The sequence below is a fragment of the Semicossyphus pulcher genome, unplaced genomic scaffold (assembly GCF_022749685.1).
Source record: "Semicossyphus pulcher isolate SPU_LCO1_2020_fin unplaced genomic scaffold, fSemPul1.0.p SCAF_8, whole genome shotgun sequence".
Lineage (NCBI taxonomy): Eukaryota > Metazoa > Chordata > Actinopteri > Labriformes > Labridae > Semicossyphus > Semicossyphus pulcher.
The window spans coordinates 23,354,564-23,382,172 of NW_027211759.1; the positions used below are offsets into that span (position 1 = coordinate 23,354,564).

General features: G+C 40.2%; 1 protein-coding gene across 1 annotated transcript; it reads right to left on the minus strand.

The window, feature by feature from the left end:
- Positions 1-235: 235 nt before the first annotated feature.
- cry2 (cryptochrome circadian regulator 2) lies at positions 236-24,565 on the minus strand. The gene is made up of 13 exons (XM_069685630.1): positions 24,277-24,565; positions 19,517-19,625; positions 15,197-15,339; positions 10,872-11,056; positions 9,394-9,482; positions 9,063-9,203; positions 8,810-8,935; positions 7,332-7,517; positions 7,020-7,171; positions 6,675-6,877; positions 4,908-4,988; positions 4,234-4,793; positions 236-2,528 (listed from the first exon to the last, which is right to left on the minus strand). Exons 1-12 carry the CDS (start codon positions 24,432-24,434, stop codon positions 4,240-4,242), a joined length of 2,127 nt encoding a protein of 708 aa, XP_069541731.1. The 5' UTR covers positions 24,435-24,565; the 3' UTR covers positions 236-2,528; positions 4,234-4,239.
- Positions 24,566-27,609: the final 3,044 nt, after the last annotated feature.

A 27,609-nucleotide genomic window follows, 5' to 3' on the forward strand; every position in this document is an offset into this window, starting at 1 on the left:
TCAAATACTTTTCAACTGTTCAAGCTTCATGATTAAAAACTTTTCTTTCCTGAGAATGATGTAGCTTTAAATTAAAGTGAGGCTTAATCAGGTTAAGTGTCTTGCAGAGTTTATAAAATCTGTCCTTTTTTGGGACAGCAGTTGTTTTTCCTACAAATATGAATGCTTTTAACGTATAATAGCTATACTGGAACTTATATGTAGCACAAAGACAAAGAGAGCCAAAAGCTTTCATTTCAATCACAATTCCTTCTGCAGTTTTAATGAAAATAAACTCTTTTTGTACAATACAAAACAAATAAATATCCACGTAGCCCACAGTTCTCAGACAGACCTCCGGACCTGCAGAGCGTCGCACTGTTGTTAGTTGGAATGTGCAGCACAACACAAGATCACTGCCTGTGTTGCGTTCGGGATAAGTGGGAACTGTGAGCTTTTTTTTTTTGCCAGTTCAGAGCCTAAAACGCTAACCTGGCTGATTTGTCCTTTTTACTCTTTAGGATTCAAACAGATCACAGCGCCCACTTGTCTTTAACACCAACAGTACCACACCTGCAGGGCGGATAGTTTCATCTCTTGACAATCTTTGATCCCACTTTGGGGAAATTTTGACCCATCCAGGCAACACCGAGGGGGTTTCACAAAGTCCAACTGCTACTATATGGCTTGCTTTTTCTGCACAGGGTTCAAAAAAGTCAAAAGGGTCATATAAAGTGGTGAGGGTGAAACGGCCCAATGATTGTCACTTGCAAAAACTCTCTGATCACATCACAAAAAAAATAGTTCCTCTAGTGGTGACCTCACCTGGTTGGTTTGAATGAATGTTTTGGATCTAAATGGGAAGTGATTCCATTTTTTCACTCCATCACTTTCATTTTTCTAATTTGAAGTCAATTTTCAGGGTGTATATTTCATTCCTAATGTAATCCAAAAAACAAACCAAGTAGAAATGTGGAATTTTTACTGTGATTTAGTTATTTTTGTGATATTTTGCTGAAAAATTATTTATTAATGTATCCAGAAAACAAAAAGCAGCCTAAGATTTGACTGAATCTCCTCAGTTCTCTGAGCATGTGCTGAATTCGCTGCATCCACCACCCTCTAGTGGACACATCTGGTATGAAACATCCAGGCAGAAACAAGGTATGAGCCTTTGTGAAACCCCCTTTATCAGATTGTTAGTACAACAGACAGGTTTAACATATTTTATATACAAACTGATAAATATATGGGGAGAACAACAAGCTAGTTTTTTCTCTACATTCATTTTACACAAGTAGTATTTTCACTTGCCAGTGAAAACTTTGGCAAATGCAAAAACTTTTGTGCGTTTTGTTTTCTTATTAAAGCTGTTCATATAGAGGGTCTCGCCTCTTTAATTTACATTGTTTCAAATAGCAATTTGCTATACGTTCGTAGTGACCCTCAGAAACAGACGGGGAATTTGTGACTCAGGGAGGCAGAATATAAAAATGTTATTTTTCCTGTTAACTAATTAACATCTTAATTTCTGCTAGCAAAAATATCAGATATTTTCAAAACATTCATTTACATATTAAAATGTAGATTTTAAATCATGTTTTTAGTGTTTTTTGCAGTTTTTTTAATGTGGTTCCATGTCACCAGGGCCACGTGAACACAAATACCCGCTATTTCCCTCATGCCGGAAGTGGCTTTTTTTTTTCTCTACAAAGTCAGACATCACAGTTTTCCCAATCAGAGTACAAATGAGTGCCTAATGAAGCAGGCCAGAAATGTACACAGCTGTACATTGAAGGAGTTTGAACATAAAAGTGAAGTCAGTAAATCTGTCTGAAGCTGTAGCAGTTTCCTGCCGTCCTCTAAATAAGAACAGTAGTCCGTTTTTTGGCCTCTCCAGGACCCAGAATCAGACCATCGCTCTGGGATTCTGCCGACGTCCACAACTCGTTAAATCTCATAAACCACATTTGTGTAAAATCACTGCGAAATGTTAAAATACACTGCTTTATCAAATGAAATGGAGTAACTTTTGTACAGAGAACAGTCGTGTTGTGTAGAGACAGGACGGTGTGTTTTCACAGGTGACATTCAGGCTACTGCACTACCTGACTTCTAAGGAGAGGACATTCAAGAGGACAAGCAGAGAGGTGCTGCTGCTGACGGCCACACTATGCTGTACGGCTTCAATGTGTTGTGTAAAAGCTGTAGTACAGAACTGTACAAGAGAAGATAGCTTACCCTTAATATGTTTTAGGATAATGGCATCCTTCATTTCCTCCAATTAGTTTTGAAACATTTACAGTAATTCTGTATTCAATTCTCAGGGAGTGATTCTCATTTAAAATGTGTTTCCCGACAGTATGTCCATGACTGGATAAATATGAGTTAAATGCTTTGTACTGCTTGCACTTGTGTTGTATGCATGCTGCTTATATATATATATATATATATTTATGTTGTCCACGTATCCAGAAACCTGTTCCTTGTTTCTCGTTGAGTCCGGTTGATCTGGGATTGATGTTTGAGCAAGATCTTTTGGAGCCCACCTGAAAGAGCAGAATACACTGTTTTAGTGTGTTGGAAGGAAGAAAGTGCTCTGATAATCCAGTGTCAGAGTGATGCATGATTATCTGTAGCTTATTTATTTGCTGAAAGAGTGACTAGAAAATGTATAACAGCCATTCCTTTGCATCTTTGTGCTAAATAGATAGTGCTGGAAGCTAGGTGACAAAGTGGCAACCTGCAGGGCTGGCAAGTCAGATCACATGCACATTTGAGATGACTAACAAACTGCCAGCAAGAAAGCTAGTTTTTTTAACTGTTTATGGTTAGAACAAAAAGTGCAGTATGCTCTTTCTTCGCAGTTTCTTTTTAAAAGAAAGAAAACCTTAACCGGCTAGCTTTCTGAAATGTTTCAGCTAAAACGGAAAAAAGTTAGCTTGCTAGTTTTATTCACTGTTCACTTGTAAATCATTAAATAAGGAACTTTATTATTAGCTATTTGTAGTTGCATTTTTTTTTATTAAAATGGAGAAGAAAAAAACAAGCTACTTTTTGAATGTTTCAGTTAGATAGCAATAAAGTAGTATGCTAGTTTTAGCTTGCTTTAGCTAGCTAGCTTTCTCAACTCTTTTACATAAAATGTAAACGTTAGCAAGCAAGTTATGTTCATCGTTTCTATTTAAAAAGGAAAAAAATGTTAGGAAGCTAGGTTGTTATATTGTTTTAGTTAAAAAAAGAGTTATCAAGTTATCAAGCTAGTTTTATAAACTGTTTACTAGTACACGATTAAAAAAGGGAAAACAATTTATCTTTTTGATACATTGTTTCAGTGGAAATTTTAAATCAAACAGGCTAATTTTAGTGGCTTTATTAATTAAATGCAGGGGAAAAAACACTACCAAGCTACTTTTTGAATATTTCAGTAAGCTAGCGAAAAGGTAGTAAGCTAGTTTTAGGTTACTAGCTAGCTAGATTTACAGGCTAGCTTTCTGAACTGTTTTAGGTAAAACGTAAAACATTACTAAGAAAGTTATATTCATCGTTTCTATTTAAAAAGGAAAAAAATGTTAGGAAGCTAGGTTGTTACATTGTTTTAGTTAAAAGGAGTTATCAAGTTATCAAGCTAGTTTTATTCACTACACTACCAAGCTACTTTTTGTATGTTTCAGTAAGCTAGCGAAAAGGTAGTTTAAGCTTGCTAGCTAGGTTTACAAGCTAGCTTTCTGAACTATTTTAGGTAAAGTTTTAAAAGTTAGCAAGCTTATTATATTCAGTGCTTCTATTTAAAAAGGGAAAAAGTTTTATTCACTGTTTCCATGTAAATGAAAAAAGATAAATAAGCTATTTTTCTGAACTATTTCTATACAATTGTTGCTAATACTGTAATGAAAACAGCTTCTTCTAGTTTGGACTCAGAAATACTTTGCTCACCAAAAATAGACTACAAGTGGGAGCAGTAGTTTTGTGTGTTTGGTTAGTTGTATGCTAGTTAGCTACATCTTCTTCTTCAGCAGACTGTCTCTGTTGCTGTGAGGCTGCTGCCGTTAGCGTTACAGTACATGTCTTGTTCTGTACATGTTGACCAAATGAGATTCTATGTGTTAATTTGTGTTAGGTAGGTGTAAGCCGTAGGTTGCTTCCCTAATGATGGAGAGCCGTTTGATCCAGCCTCCAGTCTTTATGCTAAAGCATGCTAACCATGTCGTTTATGTTTTTCTAGGTGGTTAATTAACAAACTGTATGTAGTACCTGGTATCACTGCTGATGTCCTGCCGCCTCTCCACAGGTCTCCTCCTCCATTCTCTCCTCCTCCTGCTCTACGTCCTCCTCCATCCTCTCCACCCCCCCTGCTTCCTCCCTCTCCTCCTCTGACCTCCTGTCTCCCTCCCAGGCTGCTGATGTGTAGCTCTGTCGCCCTGGTTGCCTCTGGTTGCGCCGGACTTTTCGGGCAAGGCCTTTCCTCTTCAGCCCCAGAGAAAAGGAGGTCTGAGATGGAGTCGTGCCTGGACTTGGGGACGGGGGTAAGGATGGACATGAGGAGGAAGGGGAGGAGGGTTTGGACCTGGACAGAGGGCTCTGTGCTAGGGAGGGAGGAGCTGCTGTGGATGGAGGATGGCTGGCAGATGTAGATGTTATGGCTGCAGATGGATGTGTGTGTGAGACTGATGAGGTGCAGGGAGTCTCATTGTTCTCTGCCTCCTCCAGGTCTTCATGTTGGGCGTAGGTGGAGGGGGCACAGACTGTGGAGGAATCGGGAGCTGTTGAGCAGCCGGCTGCTTCACAGTCAGCAGGACCTCTCGGAGGAGAGTCTGGGAAAACAGGAGAGGGCGACTGTGACACAAGTACAATTTATAAAAACATTTTATAGGTCTACAGCGGGAAGAGAAAAATAAAAGAAATCTTGCTTCTGTGTTTTCTCCTACCGGGGCCACTGCTGGTCTGGGACTCATCTGTCATTGGTGGCTCTGCCTCCTCTTGGATCGTTGGTACTGATGCTAGTAGACCTGAGACACACACACGCTTCACTGTCACCAATTCTCCTACTTACTGTGATGTGTAGCTAAGGGATAAATTCATCTGTTAAAAAACATAATCCTGAATCATATTTTAAAGCCATTACTGTAACAGATTCTGGTTCTAGAGGGATAAAGGCTTAGTCCCAATTCAGGGGCTGCATCCTTCAAAGGGCGTATTTGAAGGCCAATTGCGTCACAACGGCACGTCGAAGGCTCCTTCAGATGCGGCCTCCTTTTCCCGGGCTACGAAGGATCTGTCAGGTGTATCCTTCGTGGCCCAACATACCCCGAGATTCACTGCCCACCAATTCAAAAGGAGATGGTGGACTCTCAAGCGGCCTAGGAAACATTTTTAAACGCAAGTTTTTGGTTTTGGCTCAATTAAATAGCTAGCAATACAAATATGAAAATAACAAAAGGGGCCTTGAAACTTCAAATTATCTTTAGAATAATAGGTGAAGTTATGTGACGTTAGCTATTTCAGCTAGTTAGCCGGAAAGATACCGGTCGCTTGGAGACAGGAGCGGCGCTTAGTGTCACAAGGTTAAGGGCGAGCACAGCTGGTGACGCAAACAGTACGCCGCCAACAGTCTACACAGGCTACGAATGACTCATCCTTCGTAGACCGCGTCCTTTGAAGGATGCCGCCCCCAGCAGGTAATTAATAATACACAGAGCTTGTGTGTGTGGGTGTAAACAGAACATGGGACACAATAGCTTCCCTCATGTGCATGTAGGCTGTAGTAGATTATTTAAATGATGAATTTAACTACAGCAGCTTGCATAGACAACTTGGTCAGCATTGCCTGTTATTTAAGTTGAGTTAACTGCTAAGTCGAGGTTGATGTCAAGGAAGGACACGTCATGACTTGGAAACAATGATGCAGACAGACACACGTGCTTGCTAATTGGGTTTTAAGTCTCCGGTCTTCCAGTACAAACTAAATGCAACCTTTGAGTTTTAGAGCTGATATGCATTAAGAAAAAAAAATTGTCTCTATTTAAGTGGCTTAAAAACACTAGGTGTAAAGATGGCAATAGTTCTATGTTCTAAAAACAGAAAACTTGCTATATTGAATTAAGCCTTAAGTTTGGTTGCCTGCTGTGCAAGGTCTGGACCCTCACTACCAGTTAAATAGAGGTAGAGGCAGTAGTGCTGATGCCATCTGGTTAAATTTAATAGCCACTTGTGTGTTAAAATAAAAGTATGAAGGTTGTTTTTTTTTTTTAAAGGATCTTAACTTCCACATTGCTGAAAAACATAAAAAAAAACAAAAAACATTTTACCCAGACGATGGCGCTATAATCTAGCTAAAGCTTCGTCACAGACATGCAGCATCATTATCACCAGTGCAGCCGCCACCCTCACAACAATCAACGTTACCGCAGGCTACGCTCAACTACAGCAGCAGCAGGATTGCAAACTCGACATGGCGAAAACAGATGGTAGGCTGTAATGTGTGTGTGTGTTTTGAATGCATTTCAAATGAAAATAAATTGAAATAGTGTTGAAATAACTTATATACACATTAATAAATAGCAGTAGAAAACCTTTTTTTCCCCTCTGACATACCCCCAAAAACAGACTGCATGTTTTATTCCAGTGTGACTTATGTTTCAGATTTCACAGTAGTTATGGTAATGAAAGGTACAAGTTATGTCCTGTTGACTTACTGAGTCCTCTGTAATGTGAAAGCTGCTGGTAAACTTGTTTCATCCTCTCGATATTGAGCCTGCTGCCTTCTGCGTGGTTGATCATGGGTTTGGGGTAATGCACCCCCACCACACAGTTTGCTGCCTTCTGGACAGACTCTGGGGCGTTCCACGGCTCATAGATGTACCGGTTCGGGTAGTCCTTCAGGATGGGGATGTAACGCCTGCAGGACATATCAATAGAAAAGATGTTATCCTTTGAAGTTTAATCTGGTTTGCTGCAGGCACATCCACGTGGAAGAAGCATGCCTAAGATTTATCTTAAACACTGATGCAGTACGGAGGGAGTTCCAGTAAAAAGTCTACCTGATGTAGTCTCCTGATGGGTCCGTTCTCCTTCCAAAGCCGACTGGACAGTAGCAGTGGAAGAACTGCTGGAAGAAGGCACTGCAGGACAGCCACATCCAGCTGCCAGCGTTTACACTCCAGTCTGCATCCAGCAGCAGCTCCTCAAACACCTGCAGGAACACACACACACACAAAAAGCTACATGATGAACACTGTCAGTGAACAGTACAGTAAACGATGCACAAAAGAAATCACTGATGCTGCCAAAATAGACTTTTTAAAGCAAAGAACCCTTGTGTTTAAGACTGCTTGATTATTAACTGTGTGTACCTTCATGCCGCTCTCCCAGCTGATCCACAGGTCCCCCCTGGTGAGGAAACAGGCCACAGCGTGTCGGGCCAGGTGGTGGATCCAGCCCTCCTGTCTCAGCTGCATCATGATAGCGTCGATCCAGGGAAAACCTGTCCGTCCCTCTGCCCACTTAGCCAGCGCCTCTGGGTTCTGGTCCCACGGGATCTGCAGGAGAAAGGTGGAAAGCAGAAAATACAGAGATCAGGAGAATCACAGATGAAGTCATGGTGAGGGAGAGGGAGACAGCTGGGTGCAACATATCACAAGTATATTTTATGAATTTTTTAACCAGATTTTTTTAACAAGCGATAAATGATTGATATTTTTTATTTTAATAAATGGGGCATTTAAGAAGCCATGATATAAGCAAGTTTGGTAACGGCATTATATATAGAATGCTTCTAGCTGAAACACATAGTTTGTAATATGCTTCCCTAAGTTGCTTGCTTTTTTAATATATCAGGATAATGTCATTACTCCTGTGATTCTTAAAAGGAAACGAGTTGCACTGGTCTTGCATATTTAAAAACTCAAAATATGAAGAAAAAAAGCAAAGAAAGCATGCAGCATTTGCTCTAATACCAAAGAACTAACAGCGTTGTAGTCTTTACTCTTCTGCATTTGGTTTATTGGTTACTGCTAATGTTGCAAGTCTCCTTTATGTCCATGGAGAAAACAAATGTTTTTATGACAGAACATATTTATATGTAGAATCTGTAGGCAGGGACGTGGATTTTAAGGACAGCAAGTGTTCTGGTTTGCATTTGGTCAGTACTACTCAGACTACAAGAGCACTACACTCGTATTAGCTTTGGCGTATGCAGGAAAAACGGTCCGTGTGGAGAGCAAAAGCAGGAACGTAATCCGCTTAAATGACATGCCAGCTCCCATCAGCGTGATCTGACGACGATTTAGCTTCTTATTAATCTCTATAAAGAGACATCTGCATGCTAACAGCTAACAATCTGTTATAGATCTAAAATTCAACTTGAGATAAATTACCTTGACGCAGTGTCATGAACGCTGTTCAGCGTTCAGACTTCCCGACTTCGAGATCCGACCTCCATTCAACAAACGAGCATTTTAAAAGTAGTTTTCTTCTCCTTTTCATTTTCATTTTTTACAAATCTGCATCATGATGTTGAAATATCGGCAAAGTTAAGACCCTTTAATTAAAGTAAATCACAAGAAAGACGGGTTCTGTAAACAATGCAGCACGCCGAAAAGGAAGTCTTGACTGGAAGTCATTTTGTCTGAACCGGACATGTCCGGCAGGCTCACCGTTGTCGCCAGAGGCTATATCGTCGTCAGACTATAGCCGATGGGATCAGTGATTGTGACAGAACAAACAAAGAAAGGAAGTGACTGTAGATCACTGGGAGTTGAGAAACACACCTGCAGTTACTACTAATTGCCAGTATAGCCTCGTCTTTTAACAGAGTGCTGCAGATGCTCACCTGGACACAGATGGGGTTTCCGTCCATGCGGTCAAAGTTTGGGTTGTTGGTGGCAGCCGTGTAGAAGAACTCCCTCCATAACAACTGGCTGAACAGCGACAGAGGAGGACTGCACCGCTTCCGGAGCTGATGAGAGAGGATGAGACAGAAAGAGGGAAAGAACAGAGCAGAGAAAAAGATGAGTGCTGTTAAAAAGCTGTGACACATGATTTTGATGGTCAAAGAGAGAAGTGTGTTTGTATCTGTGAGGTACCTTCATGTAGAGCTCTCTGAGGTTGTAGTACAAAACCCTGCAGGAGAGGCAGCCGAAGCGCAGGTAGGGGCTGAGGCCGGTGGGACTCGCGTACAGGGAGCACATGTTCCCCCGAGGGTGCTCAAAGTTGGCCACCCACACCTTTGAACAAACACAGAGGAATAATTGTAAGTAATCATCAGAGATCAATTAAATAGCAACAGAGTACTGTGCAAATGTACTTTCCCCTTTTTTATCATTATTTGAATCCTGGCTTATATTTTAAGTATTGATTGTATATTATCCTGTCATATAAATTAACCACCGGCTTTACCATCAGCTTCTTGTTTACCTTTTTGTCCAGATGTTTATTGAGTCGGTCCAAGGCCTCTGACTCTCCTCCCTGCCAGATAGCTGGAGGTAAACCCTGGGTCCTGAAACCTGGACACAAATTCACAGAGACAAGGTTACATATAAAGCAACCACCATCTAAAAGTGCTACAGTAAACACCATTTAATGATGTGGGGTTTTAGAGTACTGACTCTATGTGTTATAACTAAGGAGAAAGGATCCTAGGACTTGTCTGTTAAAGGGGAGTTTTGCCATTTTTGTATCTGGGCACTATTTTTATTTGAACCTCATTTACACAAGAAAACAAACGACTTTAATTGCTCCACTAGATTGCATCAGCCGGCAGACCTGAAAAGGCTGTTATGGTTCCAAAGTAATCTCTGCGCCCGATCAAAGTACAAGCGCTTATTTTCCCTCTGACAGTCTCAAAACTACAGAAAGAATCACCTACACAGACAGATTCTTAAATAGTAGGATGCTTTTTGCAGTTTAACATCGCTCGCTTCAAAGCCACCAGACAAAAACATTCATTTAAACTTGCAGAATACGGGAGTTGCCGTTTAAATGCTGCCTTGATTGTTTCTGTTGACTTTGGTGTGTTTACATGGTAACTTTGGATCCAACACAATATTTGTTCGAAAATACAGAAGTTACACAATAACACAAACAAGCAGAGCAGAAGTAGAACAGAAACTCCTGAAAGTAAAATTACTGTTTTTTTCCAATGGAGTCTGGTGGTTTTGAACTGAGCGATTTAACTGCTAAAAAACTAATCTTACTGTAAAACAAAAAGGTCGATCTCTGTGAGGATCCCTTTGTAACGTTAGATATAAGCCCCTTTTACACTTATTACACCTCTGTCAAGCACAGAGCCATAATGGTGGGGCGAAATGGTTCTGCCTCTGAGCCGGCATCGGAGTTGGTAACAGAGACTAACAGAGGTCGCCAGGGTGGAACAGCGCTGTGTGTGTTCGTTTACACCTCGCACATGTTTTGCTCCTGCAACGCTGGAACACAATTTAACAACACACACAGGGGCAGCTTTATGCAGGTGTTGTTGGTCCAATGTAAAATGGCAAAGGCTGCATGAGGGCAGAGCTTCCTTACGGCGCTGAGGTGGACTTGCTATGTAAAAAGATACTAAAACTAAACTAAAAGGTCAGATACTTAGAATAACAATCTGAGCCTGTCAGCGGCAAAAACCAGCACTTTTAGTGGACATACTTTGGTCAGTATGTTTACCAGATATAACATCCCTGGAACAATTCCTAAACCCTGTTAGTCATTTTGTTCTTAAACCATGTAAGAATAGGGCCTAGGTTAAATTGATAGATTGTTAAGTGACTCATATAATCTCCATGCAGAGGAGAAAGACATACACTTGTACTAGAGTTCAGTTGGTCTGAAGAGCATGCTGTAGTGCTCATCAGCTGTATGAGTGGTCTTAAAAACATGATAAAAACAAACAATGATGTTACCTAGCTCCTCCAGTGAAGGTATATTGTACATCTGGTCGTGGTTGTCGGCTATCTTGGTGTGACATTTGTCCATCTGCTGCTGGGTGACGGCAGGCAGAGGTCTCCGGGGCAACTCCAGTCTGCTCACAATGGTCTGAAAGCGCTTAAAGGTCAGAGGAGGACTGTTGTTGTTCGTCTCTATTATCCTGCGAGCAACACAGAAAAGACAGAGTTTCAATATACACATAATACAGTATTATATTCAGAATCAGCTTTCAGATCTAATTATCTAAATGATGAAGGTTGGACTTCATTTCATCTACAGCTGAACAGATAATTAGATTAATGTGTCAAGATAAGCCCAAAATTGCCCCTTGAATCTAAAATGCTCATCACGCTGAGCCAAGAGGTTGGATGGACAAAAGACACACAATGGGTAAAGTGCTGAGGGTAATTACAGAGGAGTAGTATCATGATAATTACATTTAAAAGGTCCATCTTCTTTAAACACATGTAATCAGTGTATTCTGCCTGATAGATGATGAGACACCACTTTGTACAGAATTAATGGTAATTCATCAAAGATTTGGTGAGATATTTATCTCTAGACCAGAGTGGACCACGGTGAGGCTGACATTAGTGGCTTAGAAAGAAAAGAAATGTCTCAATTACAGTATTAGTTCACACATACATTTCCCCTTTAGGAAGAGTCGCTACCTTTCCTACCTGTTTTCTTTATGTTCAAAAGGAGCAAACTGCTAGATATCTAGTATTGACCAACTGGAAATCAGCGACAGCTCCCTCCCATACCCGCAGGATTAGAAATATCATATTTTATCAGATTAGAAAAGATTCAGCTTTCATTTCATCACTCATCTAATAAATTTGACGACCCTCAAAAGAACTAAATTCCCCCATAGTGATTTAGTTATTAGAAAGGTTGTTTATTTATTGAAATGTTGGTGATGCATGTCTCGATATGTCTATAATATCTGATGTGTGTGTGTATTTTTTATTGATTTATGTCTTGTTTTGCTTTTTGTTTTATATTTTTATTATGGTTGTAACATGCGCTCCCCTACTGCCTATCACGTGAATGTTTGGATTGATCTTGTTGTTCCTTTCAGGTGTTTATGATCCACCTGATTAGGAGGAGGGACAATAAATGGAGGAGGAGACAATTCACAGGTCTCATAGCTGCAGCAGGAGTAGCAGCAGCTGCTGCTAGATTATTTGGGTTTTGCATTTTGGCATTTTTTGTTTATTTTCTGATGGGACCGGTAGTCCCGTTTTCGCATTTCATTTCTTTGTCAGGGTTTAGTTTTTTTAGGTTTTTTTGGGTAGAGGGAAAGCACTCAGATCCTACGGCCCTTTGTGGGTTGGTCTGAGAGTCTAACTCTTCTTTTGTTTGGTTTGGCCGGCCCATCAGCTCTTTTGTTTAGTTTTGTTTTGAGTGTTTTCCTGTTGTAATTGAATAAATTAAGTCTTGTTTTTTCTGGCAACTCTTCTGGCTCTTATTTATGTTTGGCCTCTTTGCTCTGAGCCTTTGTTGAGGTCGTAACAAGGATACTGTTGCTGTTTGTACTCTCTACTTTTCATGTTGATGATTATGTTTTTATAAAATGTCTCTATCACAGCCTAAACACTGATATATTATTCATGTACATTTGTATGCTTCTCTGCCAATGAACAACCATCGTACGTCGAAAAGTTCAATAAACAAAGTTTAAGTTTAAAACACAAATCGGGAAAACAACAAGGTACGGGGCGAGAACTTTAACCACCACATAACAGAGACGGTCAAGAACCTTTATCATTGTTTAGAAAGCCATTTCACTGCCCCGTGCATATGTTACACATTAATTAGGACACAAACAAGTTTCTGTTGAACATCAGAACACCAGCATGTTGTGTAAAATGAAGCCCAGGGGCAGCAATTTGCTGTCGTTTGGTCCACTGTAATAAAGAAGAGCTATGGCAGAGCTATCTCAATATAAAAAGGCAAAACATAACCTAACACATAAGAAAATAATTTCTTTATTATAAAGTTCTGTGCTTGAAATAAAACGTCCTACTGTATATTGTGAGAATATCCTTCCAGGAGAAGCACATTTTTAAACTAAAAAATAGAATTTAAATATAGCCATTATTTTTCAGGTATTAGATCATATTTAATATGAATATGAACAATTATATACATATATCATATCATGATGTTGCAACAAACTGCCTCACTGTTATTTAAAACATCAGATAAACCTTTCGTCATGTATAAAACAAACAAAAAAATATCTGTATTATTTTGTATTAATTGTTTGTTACTGCAGTTTGCTTTGATTAATTAATTTTGGACACCTATATCGTCATATTATAACAGTATGCCACAATTTCTCTGCAGGTCCATAACAGTGAATTACTGCTCAGCCCTGTATGTGTTGGGAAGCATTTGACTTGATGTAAGTGCAGGGCTTAGAGATCATTCGCAATTTTCAATGAAAAAAAACATGAATAATAACAGCACATATCATTGCAATGTAGGACTGCAGGAAAGACTGAATGCTCAAATATCTGAAATCATCCAAAAGTGAGAGGAAACATTTTTAAGAGAAATATTTAAACGTAATGTCTCCATTTCAGCCTGTGCAAGTGACAGTGAAGCTCCGTATTTATAGTGCCCATCTTATACAACGTGTCTATAACAGTGAGGCCGATCTGACTCGCTGGTTGGTGGATTTGCAGCAGGGAGACTCTCCTATTGGTCAATTCACTGTGCCTACTATGCATGAGCACGATAAGCTGGGCACATGTTTACAACTACCGATATAAACCCTGCAGCAGAGCGCACACATGAGGCTAAGCTGCCTCCTGCCGCCTCCTGCTGCCTCTTCCGCTCATTCAGTAAACTTACATAATGAATTGGAATATTACGCGCCTGTTTGTGTAATACGCTGCTGTAATACCGTGTCAGACTGAATGTCCTGCGTGTAAAAGGCAGGACACAGCGAGGCTCGGATACAGGGAAAGTCCTTCGGCATTCCCTCCACTCTTAATCATTCCGTCATCTTATCCCAGCACATGCGGAGGGGTGTGACCTGCAGTAACACCACATGACCAACAGAGGGCTCTGCTGTGTGTGTGCTGCTCTGGGAAGGGATTCAGACTTGTATCTTGTTTGTCATTTCAAACGCTTCTTTTGCATCTTTTTAGCACATTTTGCTGAATTAAGTCACAAAACATATTCACGCAAAGATATATTTTTTATTTGAACTCCTGTTACACATTTTTTCGTTTGGAATATTTTCATATTTAAATGAGCTGCAGATTTTTGGTAAATTGTGATTTAAATATATATGGAAAAGCTTCAAATGCGTCATATCCCTAAAATCTGAACACCTTAGGATTATGAGGGTTTTGTAAATGATGCATGTTCTATTATGATTTCTATTTAACAACTATATAAAACAGGATTATGCGAGCAACAATCTCCTGCAGCCAGAACATGCTGCCCCATGCCACCTGAGCGTTTGCACCAACTTTTACGCCACTGTAAAATAAAGTTAAGAAAAAAGGAGGCCTCATCTTTTATGTGCAAAAACAATGAACACTCTACCTGTATTGGCATTTATTTAAGATCAATATAAACAGGATGAGAACCTCCAGTGAACCACCAAAATGAACGGTCAGACAACTCTAAGACCCAATTTCTATAAAATACTCTCCTCACAGACTGTGACCCCCTGGAGTATTGGCCCTTACAGATTAATATTCTGATTTAAGTGTATTTAAACTAATATGTATACATCATTATTTTCAACAGCTGAATACCATTATTCCTGTATGTATATACAGTATGTAGGTATGAAAAAGCTGCGCTAACATTAGCGGCACCTCTGCCAGCCGCTCCTTCTGATGTCTGAAGAGCGCTGCTGACTTTTATCATGGAACTGCTTTATTTTGTAATTTTACTTGTTTTAATTAACTTACCTTTCAATAAATAAAAGAAATACAGCATTAAAATGAGCGATGGAAAAACACTGAACAGTAAGCTAGCTTTAACATTATGCTCTGCTAGCGCCGCACTGTTGTTTGATATTTTCACAAGATAATTTACATGAAATCAGTTCTTCTTTGCTTAAAACTGTTGTTTCTAGTATCAGCCAGAATATGTACGAACTGGACACAAAGTACGACACAGACCAGCAGAGTGATATCCACAGACGGACAAATATAAAGCTGTGAAGCACTGCTCCATAATACAAATGGCTCTATAAGTTAAGTGAACCAACCCTGTATCATTTTAGCGGGTTAAATTAAAAACAATCGGTGTGTGCGTGTGTGTTACGAACCTGTCCAGGTTGTAGAGGGTGTGTGAGTTTCTGACAACGGTCTCCACTCCAAACTCCTGAGCCATCTTGATGATGGCCCCATCCCTCTCCTTCCCATAAGGCTCAGGGTCGTACTCAAACGTCAACCTGGTCACTTTCCACTCCTGCAGTGAAGAAAACAGAAGCCAAGAGAGAGAGAAGGAACAAAACAAGTGTTAGCAAAGCAGCGAGACAAGGGCTACAACCAAACAACGTTGATCATGGTACCATTTTATTAATACATGCTAAAATAACAAATCTACTATCATAAAAATATCTGTGGTGAGTTTGCTTTGCTGTCAAACTACAAAAAAGGACCAGTTTCCACCGGGAAGTAGACCAAGACTAGGGTTTTATACAAATCAGAATTTGACAGTCAAATTAGATTTGTCTATTCAATAAGAGGCTTCAATTATTTGTTGTCGTTTTTGTTTTGTTTTTCAGTTCAGCACCACAACCAACTCCAGTCTACCTAAGTCTAATGTCTTACCTGTTAGTCATGTTAAGGCCTTTTTCCTCAAAGTTAGAGAGATTCAAAGCATGAATCATATTCAGTTAAAAAACATTGTGCACCAGGCAGCGTCTCTGCTGCCAGATGGTCTAAATAGTCAAATAATGTCTGTTATGTTGCATCTTCTTATTAGCTTGTCATTTCAGTAGAAATGTTCATTTGAGGCCAATACTGATGCTAATGTTGTGCTGATATTATTGTGCTTCTCATTTGCAGTCAATTTTAGACTACATTTGTAAAGCTTAAAGCCGGCCATGCTGTAGCTCCTGCAATTCTCTGTGTCTAACGATACAGCTCATAAACAGAAGTGCAGAGACAATCAGGGCCGACACAGCGGCGACTCAGCTGAGGAATTTTAAGGTCGAATAATAACCCGCCTTATCAAGCCATCTCGATGGTTTGGTCTCCATCAGAGGAAGGTCGACAGCTGTCACACCAGCCAAAATTAACCAAGCCAAACTTAATGGGCAAAAGCAGCAGTCTGTTTTTTCACTTTAAGAGACAGAGGTTGATCTGAAAATGGATGGGTTATATATTTCGGTCACACGTCTATGCAAAAACTGTAGATGATTTTGAGGAGAACTATTCAGGAGGGCTGGAAATGGAGGCTGGGAGGACAGTTTCAAATTATCCTCATCACTGCTTCTATTCATTTTGTATAAAATGAAATAATATGTATGGATGACAGCAACTCTAATGTAGCCAATATGCACACACAAGAAAAATATGGAGGGACAACTTTCTTTCATTCATGCTTTCACCCAAATAAACTCCACACTTGCACATTTACTCTCTGACATGACGTGGTGATTGTCAGAGCAGCTGTAATCACCCCAGTGTTCGGTTACAATGAGAAGCTGCAGACTATTGAATGAGAGTAGCATATAATAGAAAATGACTGCACGTTATGTAAAAGGCTGTTGTATAGACATGAGCGCCTCAATCGCTCCTCCCCGCCTGAAACCAAATCCCTACAGGGAATCTCCTCATAAATGTTACCACCGTCTGCTTCGGCTCCGATACAGTTCAGCGCAAAGTGAATATGCAAACTGTGACTGTAAAGCATATACTGTTTGCACTTGACAGTGACATGCAGGCCGACCAGGAACCATGTTTCTTGGCTCTCACTTGAGTGGTTGTCATTCCTCTGAAAAACAAACTACAACAGGGTATGTTGTTGAGTATATCCTAGCATCATTTGTACTGCACGTGTGGTTATAAGCACCTGAGCTGTGGACAGATGGAGCCTGCCATTGGTTCAAAAATTCCAGCCTGACATCGTTACATAATAAAGAGATGTACACATACGCACGGGATGTTGCATCACTATTTATAAAAAATGTCATAAATGTTTCAAATGTCGATGTGAGAGTGATGAGCCGACAAATATTTCTCTCGCAGCCAGAGTCTGAAGTATGATTGTGGCGAGGGAAAGCATAGAGTGAAGGTCTCTTCACATTTTAACTTGGGGAAAAAAAACAAATATGCCATGTGTCTGCAAACGTTGAGTAGTAACAATGAGCCTCACATCAACGGATCAATCTCAGTTCATCGATTTCTAAGCGGCCTGATGAGAACCTGAATTGGCTTTGATGGCCATGTATGTGCACATATAGGAGGAATTTGATTGACTATGTGACTGACGTTAACGGTTTATTGGAGCGACAGCGTGTGGAAAGAAACTCTTCTTGTGTTTGACTGTGTTGTTTGACAGTGCTCTGGAGACTTTGGTGCAGGTCTGTTCTGGAGAGATGTCTGCCCTTCGTTTCCTGAGGTGAAAGGATACTGGTACCGATTCCTTCTGCAGTCCTGACTATCCATTGTTCTGTTCCTGCGTTGTTTGGTGGCAGATCCAACATGGACAGTGACTGAAATGTTGAGACCAGACTGAACCTGGACCTGATCTGGTGCAGAACATCCTCTGCTGAGCCTTTTTTCCTAATAGTATCTACTTTTGAGGTCCACCTCAGGTCCAGAGAGATTGTGAATCCCAGAAAACTGAAGGTTTCCACAGCATACACAGGACGGAATAAAGGTGTGACATTCACTGCTTTCATGGGCAAAGGGTGGAAAGGAGGTGTTCCAGCAGGTGAAGACTTGAGGCAAAGGGGTAACACACCGTCTGGTCCTGGTGCCTTTAAGATCTTTGCCTAGAAGGGCGGATAAACATGTTGCAAATTCATGTTCAGTTGCTGTAGCATCTAGCTGCTTCTTCTTTAGCTGCTACCTGCTGGCGTAACACAGCACAGACTCAGCTCTGTCTCTACCTCTGCTGCCTGCTTGAAGGTGGAACATCCTCCCCATTCACTACAAGTTCCTGTCATACAGAACATCCCGGCCTTGCACAGGCTGCGTAAAAGGTGCCAAAGGATTTCATGACCACAGATGTCAGGGCAAAAAGCCTGGAGTTATTCAATCATGTGACGGATGGTTTCTTGCTTCAGGGGGAGACGTGAGAGGTTGGCGGGGGTTCAGGTGGTGGTTTGATGTTGGGCGGGTGAGGGGTGTGAAAGTAGGATTTTTTTTTAAACCAGTTGGTGCTTTTCTCCTCATTTCCTGAAGTGGGTGATGCTGAAAAGCTGTTAAACCTCTCGTGTAGCTTCTCTTTATTGCTCAGATCTCCCTCGTCAGTGCGTTTCAGGCCAGGATTCTGTTCCCAGTTCTGTGGGCCTCCTTCTTGGCCTGACAAAGATGCCTGTTTTTTTTTAACAAGTTTTATTGTTATCGTGTGTGCAGAAGGTTTTAGTTAGCAAATAGAGCTTCACAAACACTGACATCAACACACCAAAATGCCTCTGGAAGCTTCAACCATCACAGCAAGAGATGCATCATGTAGAGGTGGGCTGCTAGGCTAGTTAGCAAGTTTGTACATCAATTCCATATGGCTTCTAGTTCAACATAATACACAGACTGTTTGTAATCTGTTTGTAAAAAGCATGAACTACCTGTTAAGTACTGATGCGACAGCAGAGTCAGAACATTTCAGATCAGCAGCAGCCATGTTGGTCCTTCACAAAAATGCCTTAACAGCGCTTAAAGCACATCCATAAGTAGGACAATTATCAACAGTTATGAACGGCCTGAATTGGATAAGGGTTAGCGCTGTCGCCTCACAGCTAGAAGGTTCCTAGTTTGAATTCCCGTTCTGACATAGCGAGCCTGTCTGTGTGACGTTTCCATGTTCTCCCTGTGCATGCGTGGGTTCCCTCTGGGTACTCCTGCTTCCTCCCACAGTCCAAAGACATGCTTGTTAGGTTCATTGGTGATACTAAAACCACTTTCCCGCTGGTCAAAAAAAACTCGCTACCTGGCTTTTTTGCTTAATGGAAGTGGTTACAATCGGCATTCAGACTCGGGTCAAATGACTCTGCAGTAGACCCGGGTAATTATCACTTCAGCTCCGATCCGCAATCTGTGTCGACACACTAATCTCCTACCCTGTAACGGCGCAATGCTATGCTCTGTTGGTAACTTCTGCGACTCCTTGTCATCTCAGCTAGCCTTTCCCATTAAGCAAAAAAGCCGGATGTTAGCAGATGTTAATGGGTTTTTTGCAAAAGCAGAGTAGTGTAAATGCACTATTCAAAAAGAGGATGCTGCACCTGGCAGGAGTCTGATTTCACACCCAGCTGCTGTTCTGGGTTAATACGGCAGTCGGCAGAAACAGTTTGAAAACGGATTAATATTTAAGGGTTAGGGTTATCCTGGTCAGGAACCTTCAGTGTTTTGCTTTCTGTTTGCAATGTTGGTCCCTGACACATACAGCACAGGTGTTGTGCAGGTATACCGACCTTTAAAAGCCTTGGGAAAACATCGGTGGGTTGCCCTCTCACTACAAACAATCTGGAGTTGAGTTTCTTCAGACTGTTGTCCAGGTCCTCCAGAGCCTCCAGCAGAAACCTGCACACAGACACGTTGAAGAGAAATGAAACATGGAAGAAATATAACCCACTTACAAGGCAGCAGGGAGTAAAGCTGTGGTGCATTGATTTATGCTTATCAGCTGTTTATCAGCACAACATCAGTCACTGCGGCCCTGTACAACCAAGCATTGCATGTTATTTATTAGAAGTGAATGTCAGAGTCAGGAATGCATCTGTTCAACAGGACGGTGCAAGGTTTGCAGATGTTAAGGTGTAGGAGGATTGAAGGTTCAGCCAACTGTAGTACCTGTTGCTTGTGTGCGACGTCAAATCAGCACTGCTGCTGTTTTTGCCATATTAGAATATTTTTTTACCATTTTTATGTGCTGAATAAAAAGTCGGACACAAAAAACAATCTGAAGACCTCAAAATAATAGCCTTGCTTAATAACTGAAGGCTACATAGTGAATAAGCATGAAGAGGTGTTATGACTGCATCAACAAATTAGGGCCACTGTAAGAAGAGGATACTGTGCAGGGACACGTGCTTTGTAAGATGTTAGAGGAGGTTAATTTGGTCATTAAAGAAGATAATAATTGATTTAAGAAATGTCAATCAGCCTAACTTTCATTGCAAACAGCAGGAGCATTACCTTTTTAGATACCATGTCTGTTGTATATTAAGTCCCTAGGGCCAACAGTTTGTATCTGATATCAGATAACTGATATCAGATACAAAGGCAGAGACACCGTCTTCCTCAGGCTGATCTTTGTTTACGGTCACATGTGCAACTCAAGAAGCAAGAATGTAGGAGAGTTGAAAGTCCACGTCTGTGACCTGATTGTTATCTGCATTAATAAGCATCAATAAGCTTATCTTGTTTAATACATTAACAGAAAGTGTGTCAGACAATCTCAAAAGGTGTGTGGACAATACTACGCTGAATACAAACGGAAACCAGATCGCTTTTGTCCCTTTCTTACAGACTCTGTATTCATATGCAGATATCTGTTCATAGAGAGTAAGGTGATATCGACCAGCCTGAATTCCTCCCAGACAGCGGACGTAACAGCAACGCACATTTTAAGGCTGTTTGTCTAATTTAAAGTTTACATATTTAAAACACAAAATAAAGCAGCTTTAATTTAAAATTGAGTGTAGTTGTAGAGTGCTTCGGGTTTTACAAACTCTCCTAAGTATAGACTCTCACTGTGTTCAGTTGTATTCCAACAACACAAAGAGCAGGCCAAATATGAGCTATGATTTCATGTTCCTTCGTTGGACTGTGTCAAGTGAGTGAAGGCTGATAGCCATCGACTAAACACAGACTGTTTGGAAGCACGTTTGATTTTTTGTTCCCAACTGTGAGAAATGTGTGGACTGACTATTTAAAATGTAATACCTAATATTAGTATATAATATAAGCTACTACCTTTATGAGCACAATGAGAGTCAGTAAGGATGGGTCAAATGCAGAGGATGGATTTTTCAGCTGAAGCTAATAGGGTATAAGACACAATGATTAGTAGTCATCTTGTTGTACTGTTGAGACCACAAAGATGACATCATTAGTGTGATGATGAGAAATGAGTCATGTCATATGTTCCCCTGTTAGGAAACTTCATAGCTCCACAGGGCAGAGGCTCAGTGAAGTTCTGGGTTTTTACTTTGTTGGATTATTCTGATTTAGATTCAAGAGGACTCTGGAGATGGCTTCATCAAACATGCTAAGATGACGGCTTAACACGTGGGTGTACCTGCTGTGGAAATGTGATGTAGGCAGTGCATAGCATACCATAGAGTTTGAGGACTGCCTGATTATATGGATGATTTAAATGTTGTCTCTTTTTTCTACATCTAACAAATACAGTGAATGTTTATCCTTTTAGACTTTTACTGACTCTGTCTTGCAGTTTAGTGTAATAACATTACTGTGTGGTAAGAGTGGTTTATGAAGCACAAAATCAAACTTAAATAAGCATATCTCCTGTCTCTCCTGCTGGCTATTTTCACTTTCCAGATTTACGCAAAACTGGGCAACGAAAAATGAAGCTGATGAAGACGGATATGCTGTATTGCATAACATTTTTTTTTCTCTAAATGACTCCACTAACATGCTATGGAGACAGATTTTGGTTTGTGTGCCTACACTTCAAGACATCATTCAATAAAAGTTGTACAATCAACACAAAGCTGCTTTTCCTACAACCTGCTCATCAAAGCTTGTACATTTTGCATTGTAAAACCTCAAAAGCAAGGTGTTTATTTCAGATAACAATCTAGTAGGTCCACTTCCAGAGCTCAGTTAGATTGGGACCTTTCACTTGAAGTTGTTCCAATAAGAATTGTAGGGACTCCTAAAAAATTCCCCCAGGTTGGTGTCTTACATCCTGCATCAAAGAGATGGTTGGAAAGGCACTCTTGGGTCTCCTTATCCGTTTTTGGATAAGCTAAACCTAAAGAGTTGTTTATGAACCCAATCTTTTCCTTAACAGCCAGATTAAACCTAAAAAGGGACCTCACACCTTCAGAGATGATTTTGTATTAGTATGTGATCATTGATTTATAAAGATCAGCTTACATTTTACTTCCTGTAACTTCACTGCTGGCACAGCTGCAAGCATGACTAGACTTCCTGCAGATTTTCAAATAACTCCTACCTGATTGTTGATAAATTCTTAAAATGACCATCATACAGGTGTATTAGACAATAGTGCGAATCTATATTTAAGATTTAGATAAACTAAACTATATGCAATAACAAAATCTACTTGTATTCCGATTTAAATTTTAGCCCAACCATGATCTTTTCCTAAACCTAACCAAGCTCTGATCTTTTGTGTTTGTTTTTAGATACAGCCACAGGTTCGGTTTAGGAAAAGATCCTAATTTGGCCTAAAACAACATGTCGCTTCTGTATTTTGGGACACAGTGGTGGGCGGCTGGAGGGACAGCTTCACTTTGACGGTCAGAGAGCTCGCTGAAGGGGGCTCTGTTATGTCCTGCAAAACCACAACTACATTGCAAAATACTGTGTTTTTATGGAGTCCTCTATACTGGCAGCAGAAATTTTTGAATTAAATATCTCAGCCTCAGCAAATAAAACAACCTGCTGGCTAGAGGTGTAACGATACGTCAATCTGGATCGATATATCCATTCAATGACCAACGATACACTTCATCAATGCAAAATGCAAATATTGATCCATATTGCAATCCACTATCTTACGTGAACCTTTATTATTATTTGAAATTCCCACAACACGGCTTTACCATGTCCACAACTCCGAGGGCTCCGAGATGCTAACAGATAATGCAAGCAGCCAAGAAATGGACATTGAAGAAATTTGCTCCCCTCTGGTGAATAAATGGGCAGTGTGGACAACAGCTTTGTTTTATTTCTTTTTTTAAAAGAATAGATTTTAATTTGTATTTTATGTTCATGATTTTATTTGCTTTTAGTTGCTTGTGTGAGTTGATAATATAAATGTAATGGGCTGTGTTATATCATCTCATACGGATTGAGGGCCCCTGAATGGTATTGAAATCGTATGGCAGACTTTGTGACATCGTCAAATATCGTATCGTTGTTCAAAGAATCAATATAATATCGACTGACACCCCTACTACCGGCTTGATACACTAAAAATGAGTGTTTTTGGTGATCTGGCCCTTTAAGTAAACTTACCATCAGTAAAACAATACCCTGACAAACATTTATTTAAATTAATTACCTATCATATAAAATAACGTTATACTCAAAATGACAATTGCATTTTATTTTTAGTATATAGCAATGTATCATCCATGTTGTGTTCTTGAAATGTTAGCTTGTTAGCTAAACTAAACATAAACTAGTAAAGTAACTTAAAAAGTTTACTGACCTACTTTATATTAGCACGATACAATGAGTCATTAAGTCCGCCATGTTTACTAGGAATGTTTAACAGTGAACTTAAATACACTGTCATTGATGTGCATTAGTGAAAATCTATAGACGAGCTTTCACCTTTAAATGCTCCCCTTTATGTTTACAGAATTATCCATTCACCAAACCTGATCAATGTATTTTAGCTTATCAGTAGCATTGGTAAACACAGTAAAACTCTCGCCGTTGTTTGTGAATTTCTGCCCACATAGCAGCTACTGCGCCATTCAGTTTTTATATAATTCATAACCAACAGGTTGCTTATATAAAGTGCTGTTATTAAGCTGTGATTTGCGTGTTACTACCACTACCCCTTTTCAGTTTCCTCCTATACACTTCAGTGGAATAAGTTAGGCAACATTGTGAACTATGTAGCGTGAGCTACCGTTGTATTTTTAAAATTTGTCCAAAATGTAACATTAGCTTAGCAGCTCACTTCTCTGCAAGACAATCCACTGGGCAGTATTGGTTGTAATAAAAACAAGGTATTTTTCTACGCAGATATACAGGGAATGGGATACAATATAATCGTTCGTCTTTGGTGCTTGGCATGGCAATCTTTCAATTTTATGCTAACAGTTAGCGTTATCAATTAGCATTAGCTATCTGACGTGGAGTGGAGGCCCAAGCCTAAACTAGAAGCGCTGGACATTTATTAGGTAACGTATCAAACACAAAAAAGACCAAACAAATTGTATTTACATGTTGTGTTATGTTTTCTGGATCGTAAATGTGTCACAGATTAAATGAAATGACGAACCTCCATCGGTTGATTCCCACGTTAGCAGCGCCAGCGAACCACGGGTCTAGGATATAAACACAGCGCACCGTGTCCGCTCCGTTCAGGGCCTCCTGCAACGCCGGATTATCATGCAACCGCAGCCCTTTGCGAAACCAGTGCACTGAATTCACCACCATGATTATTTCTTATTCCATCGTTAGAAAGAAATCCAAATAGATCGGTCGAAACGAAGCCAAAAAAATCACTGATTTGAAGACGAAAACAATCCCAGTTCAGGAGACTCCCGAGAAACTTCAGTGGTTGTCAAACGAAAACCAACACTGTGGGGGCGTGGACAGTTAACCGTGTGAGTAGATGTTATTATCCCTGTATCTAGTCGCTGATTGGACAGACGCTCAGACGTCACAATGAATTACAAAACAGAAGAACTGTGATTGGGTGATTGACAAATGGCCGCGCGCAGTACAGTAGCGAGGAGCTGTGTCACGTTTCCGATTGGGAGCAGAGTCATGCTGAGTCTGATAGCCCCATAAAACACAATGTGAAAACCTCATTTAATCTTTCATTGAGTGCCACCAGCGTTGCGTTGTTTCTACTGTAAAGAGTCAATAATATCCAGTATAATGGTTTATAAACAAATGTTTTCTTCACATAAATGTTTAATTTGGATTTTTAAGAGGCTAATGTTTATTAAAAGCTTGTTAAAATATGAGATATTGTTGGTGACTGAATTACAAAATGAAAACGCACTTTTATATACTTATACAACATTTCCTTTTACTCCACATACAGTTACTCCTTTACTCCAACTATTTTGAAATGTTGATAACTTTTTGAAAATCTTAAAAGAGGTCAGTTTGTCACCAACAAGACTAGAGAGGTTGTATTTAAATTATACATTTGATTTGTCCCTTAAAAAGATTCAGGGGCAATAGAAAGTGTGCATTTCCGCAGAACAAATCTGTCATTATTTTATAAATAACCATTTAAAGATTTTTGTAGTCATATAAAGAGTATTTTTTTAAGTTCTGACTAGTTCAAATATTCAATTAGAAAAAAAAATTAATAATAAAATATATGAGAATGATATTATTTGTAAAAGACCTCTGGGTAAATGGTAAATACATTCACAAATGCAATTGAAAAATCCAAAATAGAAATGAGAAGTTGTCTTGTCTTTGTCTTTGCATTAAGGTTGTTTCAGTTGAGGATATGGATGAAGTAAATATGATTATGATAAAAGAAATTATAATCCAACATTGAAATTCATGCATCAAAGTACCATTACACACTATATTAGTCTTATTAATCTGAGAGGAGTCCTTTAGTCCCTTTACTTTTCAGATTTACTTAAAAAACAAAACAGATAAAACTTAAGTAAACTCTTTTTCAATATAAATGAATTAATAATCTTTTTTTTACGACATCCTTAGACATTAAATAAAGATGGAGTAAGAATATTTTGGTGCAGACACACCTGGGATTAATTGATGCTAACAGCTGTTCCTAATTAGCATCAATTAGCCTAACCATGAGTGTCCTTTAAAAGAAGCTGTTGAGGCTGATAAAGACATGACAAGAGGCTCTTTTTGCTCCAGCAGCAGGTAGGGTTTTCTTTTGTTTGGGCAGTTATTTTAACTTGTTTGTGTAATTGTTTTGTTTAAGTAACTTTATTGTCTGTATTTTCCATCAGTTTCAAATCACAGTGCAGATAGATCCTGAGTTGAACCCTTTACCAAACCAAAATGATGTAAGTATGTTACTGACTAGGTACAAAATATCTTGTTAAAACTGAAACTAACAGAACATGTGTCTGCAGGATGTTGTGGATCTCATGTCTGCTGATTGGAAGCATCAGCTGTGTTCCTGTAAAGAAAGGCAAGATGATTCCCTCCATTGTTGCTAATGCATTTAAATGAACCACACTGTTTTATTCTCTCCTAACTTTGGATCAGGAGCTGCTGTTCCAGCAGGCCCTAACCACATGCCACTGTCACTTTCTGCTTATTCTTGGGTTTCAGGAAGAGGGGAGAGTTCTGACTGGGGCAGCAGCTCCTCTCTACCAAGTGTTCCCAACCTAAGCCCTGCCAACGCTCATGATGCCTTCTTCAGTGCCGGTCCTGGCAGCTACAGCAGCAGCCCCAACATGGCTGAGGGTCCCAACTCTTACGGGGGCTATGCTAGTTTTGGTGCTGAAGTCTACACCATGCCTGAGGTCACTGAATATGGGGTTGCTTATGCAGCTTCTCCATCTGGTGGGTATGACGGCAGCGCTCCAGCAGGCAGCTATGCCGGTTACTATGCCAGTCCTTCCGAAGGGGACAGCTCGTACGGGTATGTCTCAGCCCCTCGAGATGAGAACTTGAGCTCTGGATCTGCTACAAACTCCGGCGTGAGCGAGGAAAGCCCTGAGCCAGTCTTCAGTGACGTGTCTGATCTGGAGCCAGTCTACTCCTTCAGTTCTCGTTCAAGCTACCAGCGAGGAAGAGCAGTGTTTGCTCAAAGCCGCTACACCCCAGGAGAGCCTATTCTCCCACCCATGCCAGTGTACAAACCTATCAGCAGAACTCCTTCCAAGCAAAGCAGTCCTGCTAAAGCTCCAACCAAAGGGGGCTTCTAAACATCTCTGGTACGATGCACTTCAGTCCATTCACCATATCCTCTCTGCTCAAAGCTGACAAACTATTGCCTTTGTCTTGCAGGTCTCCAAGGTTTTTGAAATGTCTCCTTGCTTCCTAGCGACCATGATGCCATGCTAATAAACTGGCTTACTTGAACCTTGTCTCATGTGCTCTTGGACTTTTAGCTAGACTTTGGTTGTAGATTTCAAAGAGTGGATGTTTAACATTTGACTAAATAGAATTTAATTGGTATCAAAGATTTGTATGGTGACTAACTGTGTTCACTTAAAGTGACATCACTTGAAGCATCTCTGTTCACCTCTAACAACCAGGAGCCTTTTGATTAGCAAGCCATAGCTAGCCGGATAAGATGAGGCCTTTTCCAGAGCCAGTAGCCTGTCTTTAATTTGAGCTGTTGGGAATGGTTCTGAGTCCATTCTTAATCATACTACTGAACACCAACTTTAGATTTTGGGATTTTTAAATCTAAAACGTGCTGGAAGCAAATGTAATCTCTCACTACAATGTTCATTAAGGACCTTTACATAGTCGTATAAAGGGATGTGACAGTGGTGCACAAGATCCTGCAATGCAAAGTTTCATCTAGAATGTTTTTTCTTGTATAAGGAAAGATGGTAAACAATGAATATTGATTCCTGGGCTGAGGCTAAAGGTCAGAAAGAAGTTCTGTAACCAGAGCAAACCTATATGCTTTCATTAGGCCTACACT

Coding starts and splice junctions, on each gene's coding strand:
- cry2 (XM_069685630.1), bottom strand. CDS start 24,434: ATGGTGGTGAATTCAGTGCACTGGTTTCGCAAAGGGCTGCGGTTGCAT. Junction 19,626..24,276: donor GTGGGAATCAACCGATGGAG/GTTCGTCATTTC, acceptor GTCTGTGTGCAG/GTTTCTGCTGGAGGCTCTGG. Junction 15,340..19,516: donor TTTTCCCAAGGCTTTTAAAG/GTCGGTATACCT, acceptor TCTTCACTGCAG/GAGTGGAAAGTGACCAGGTT.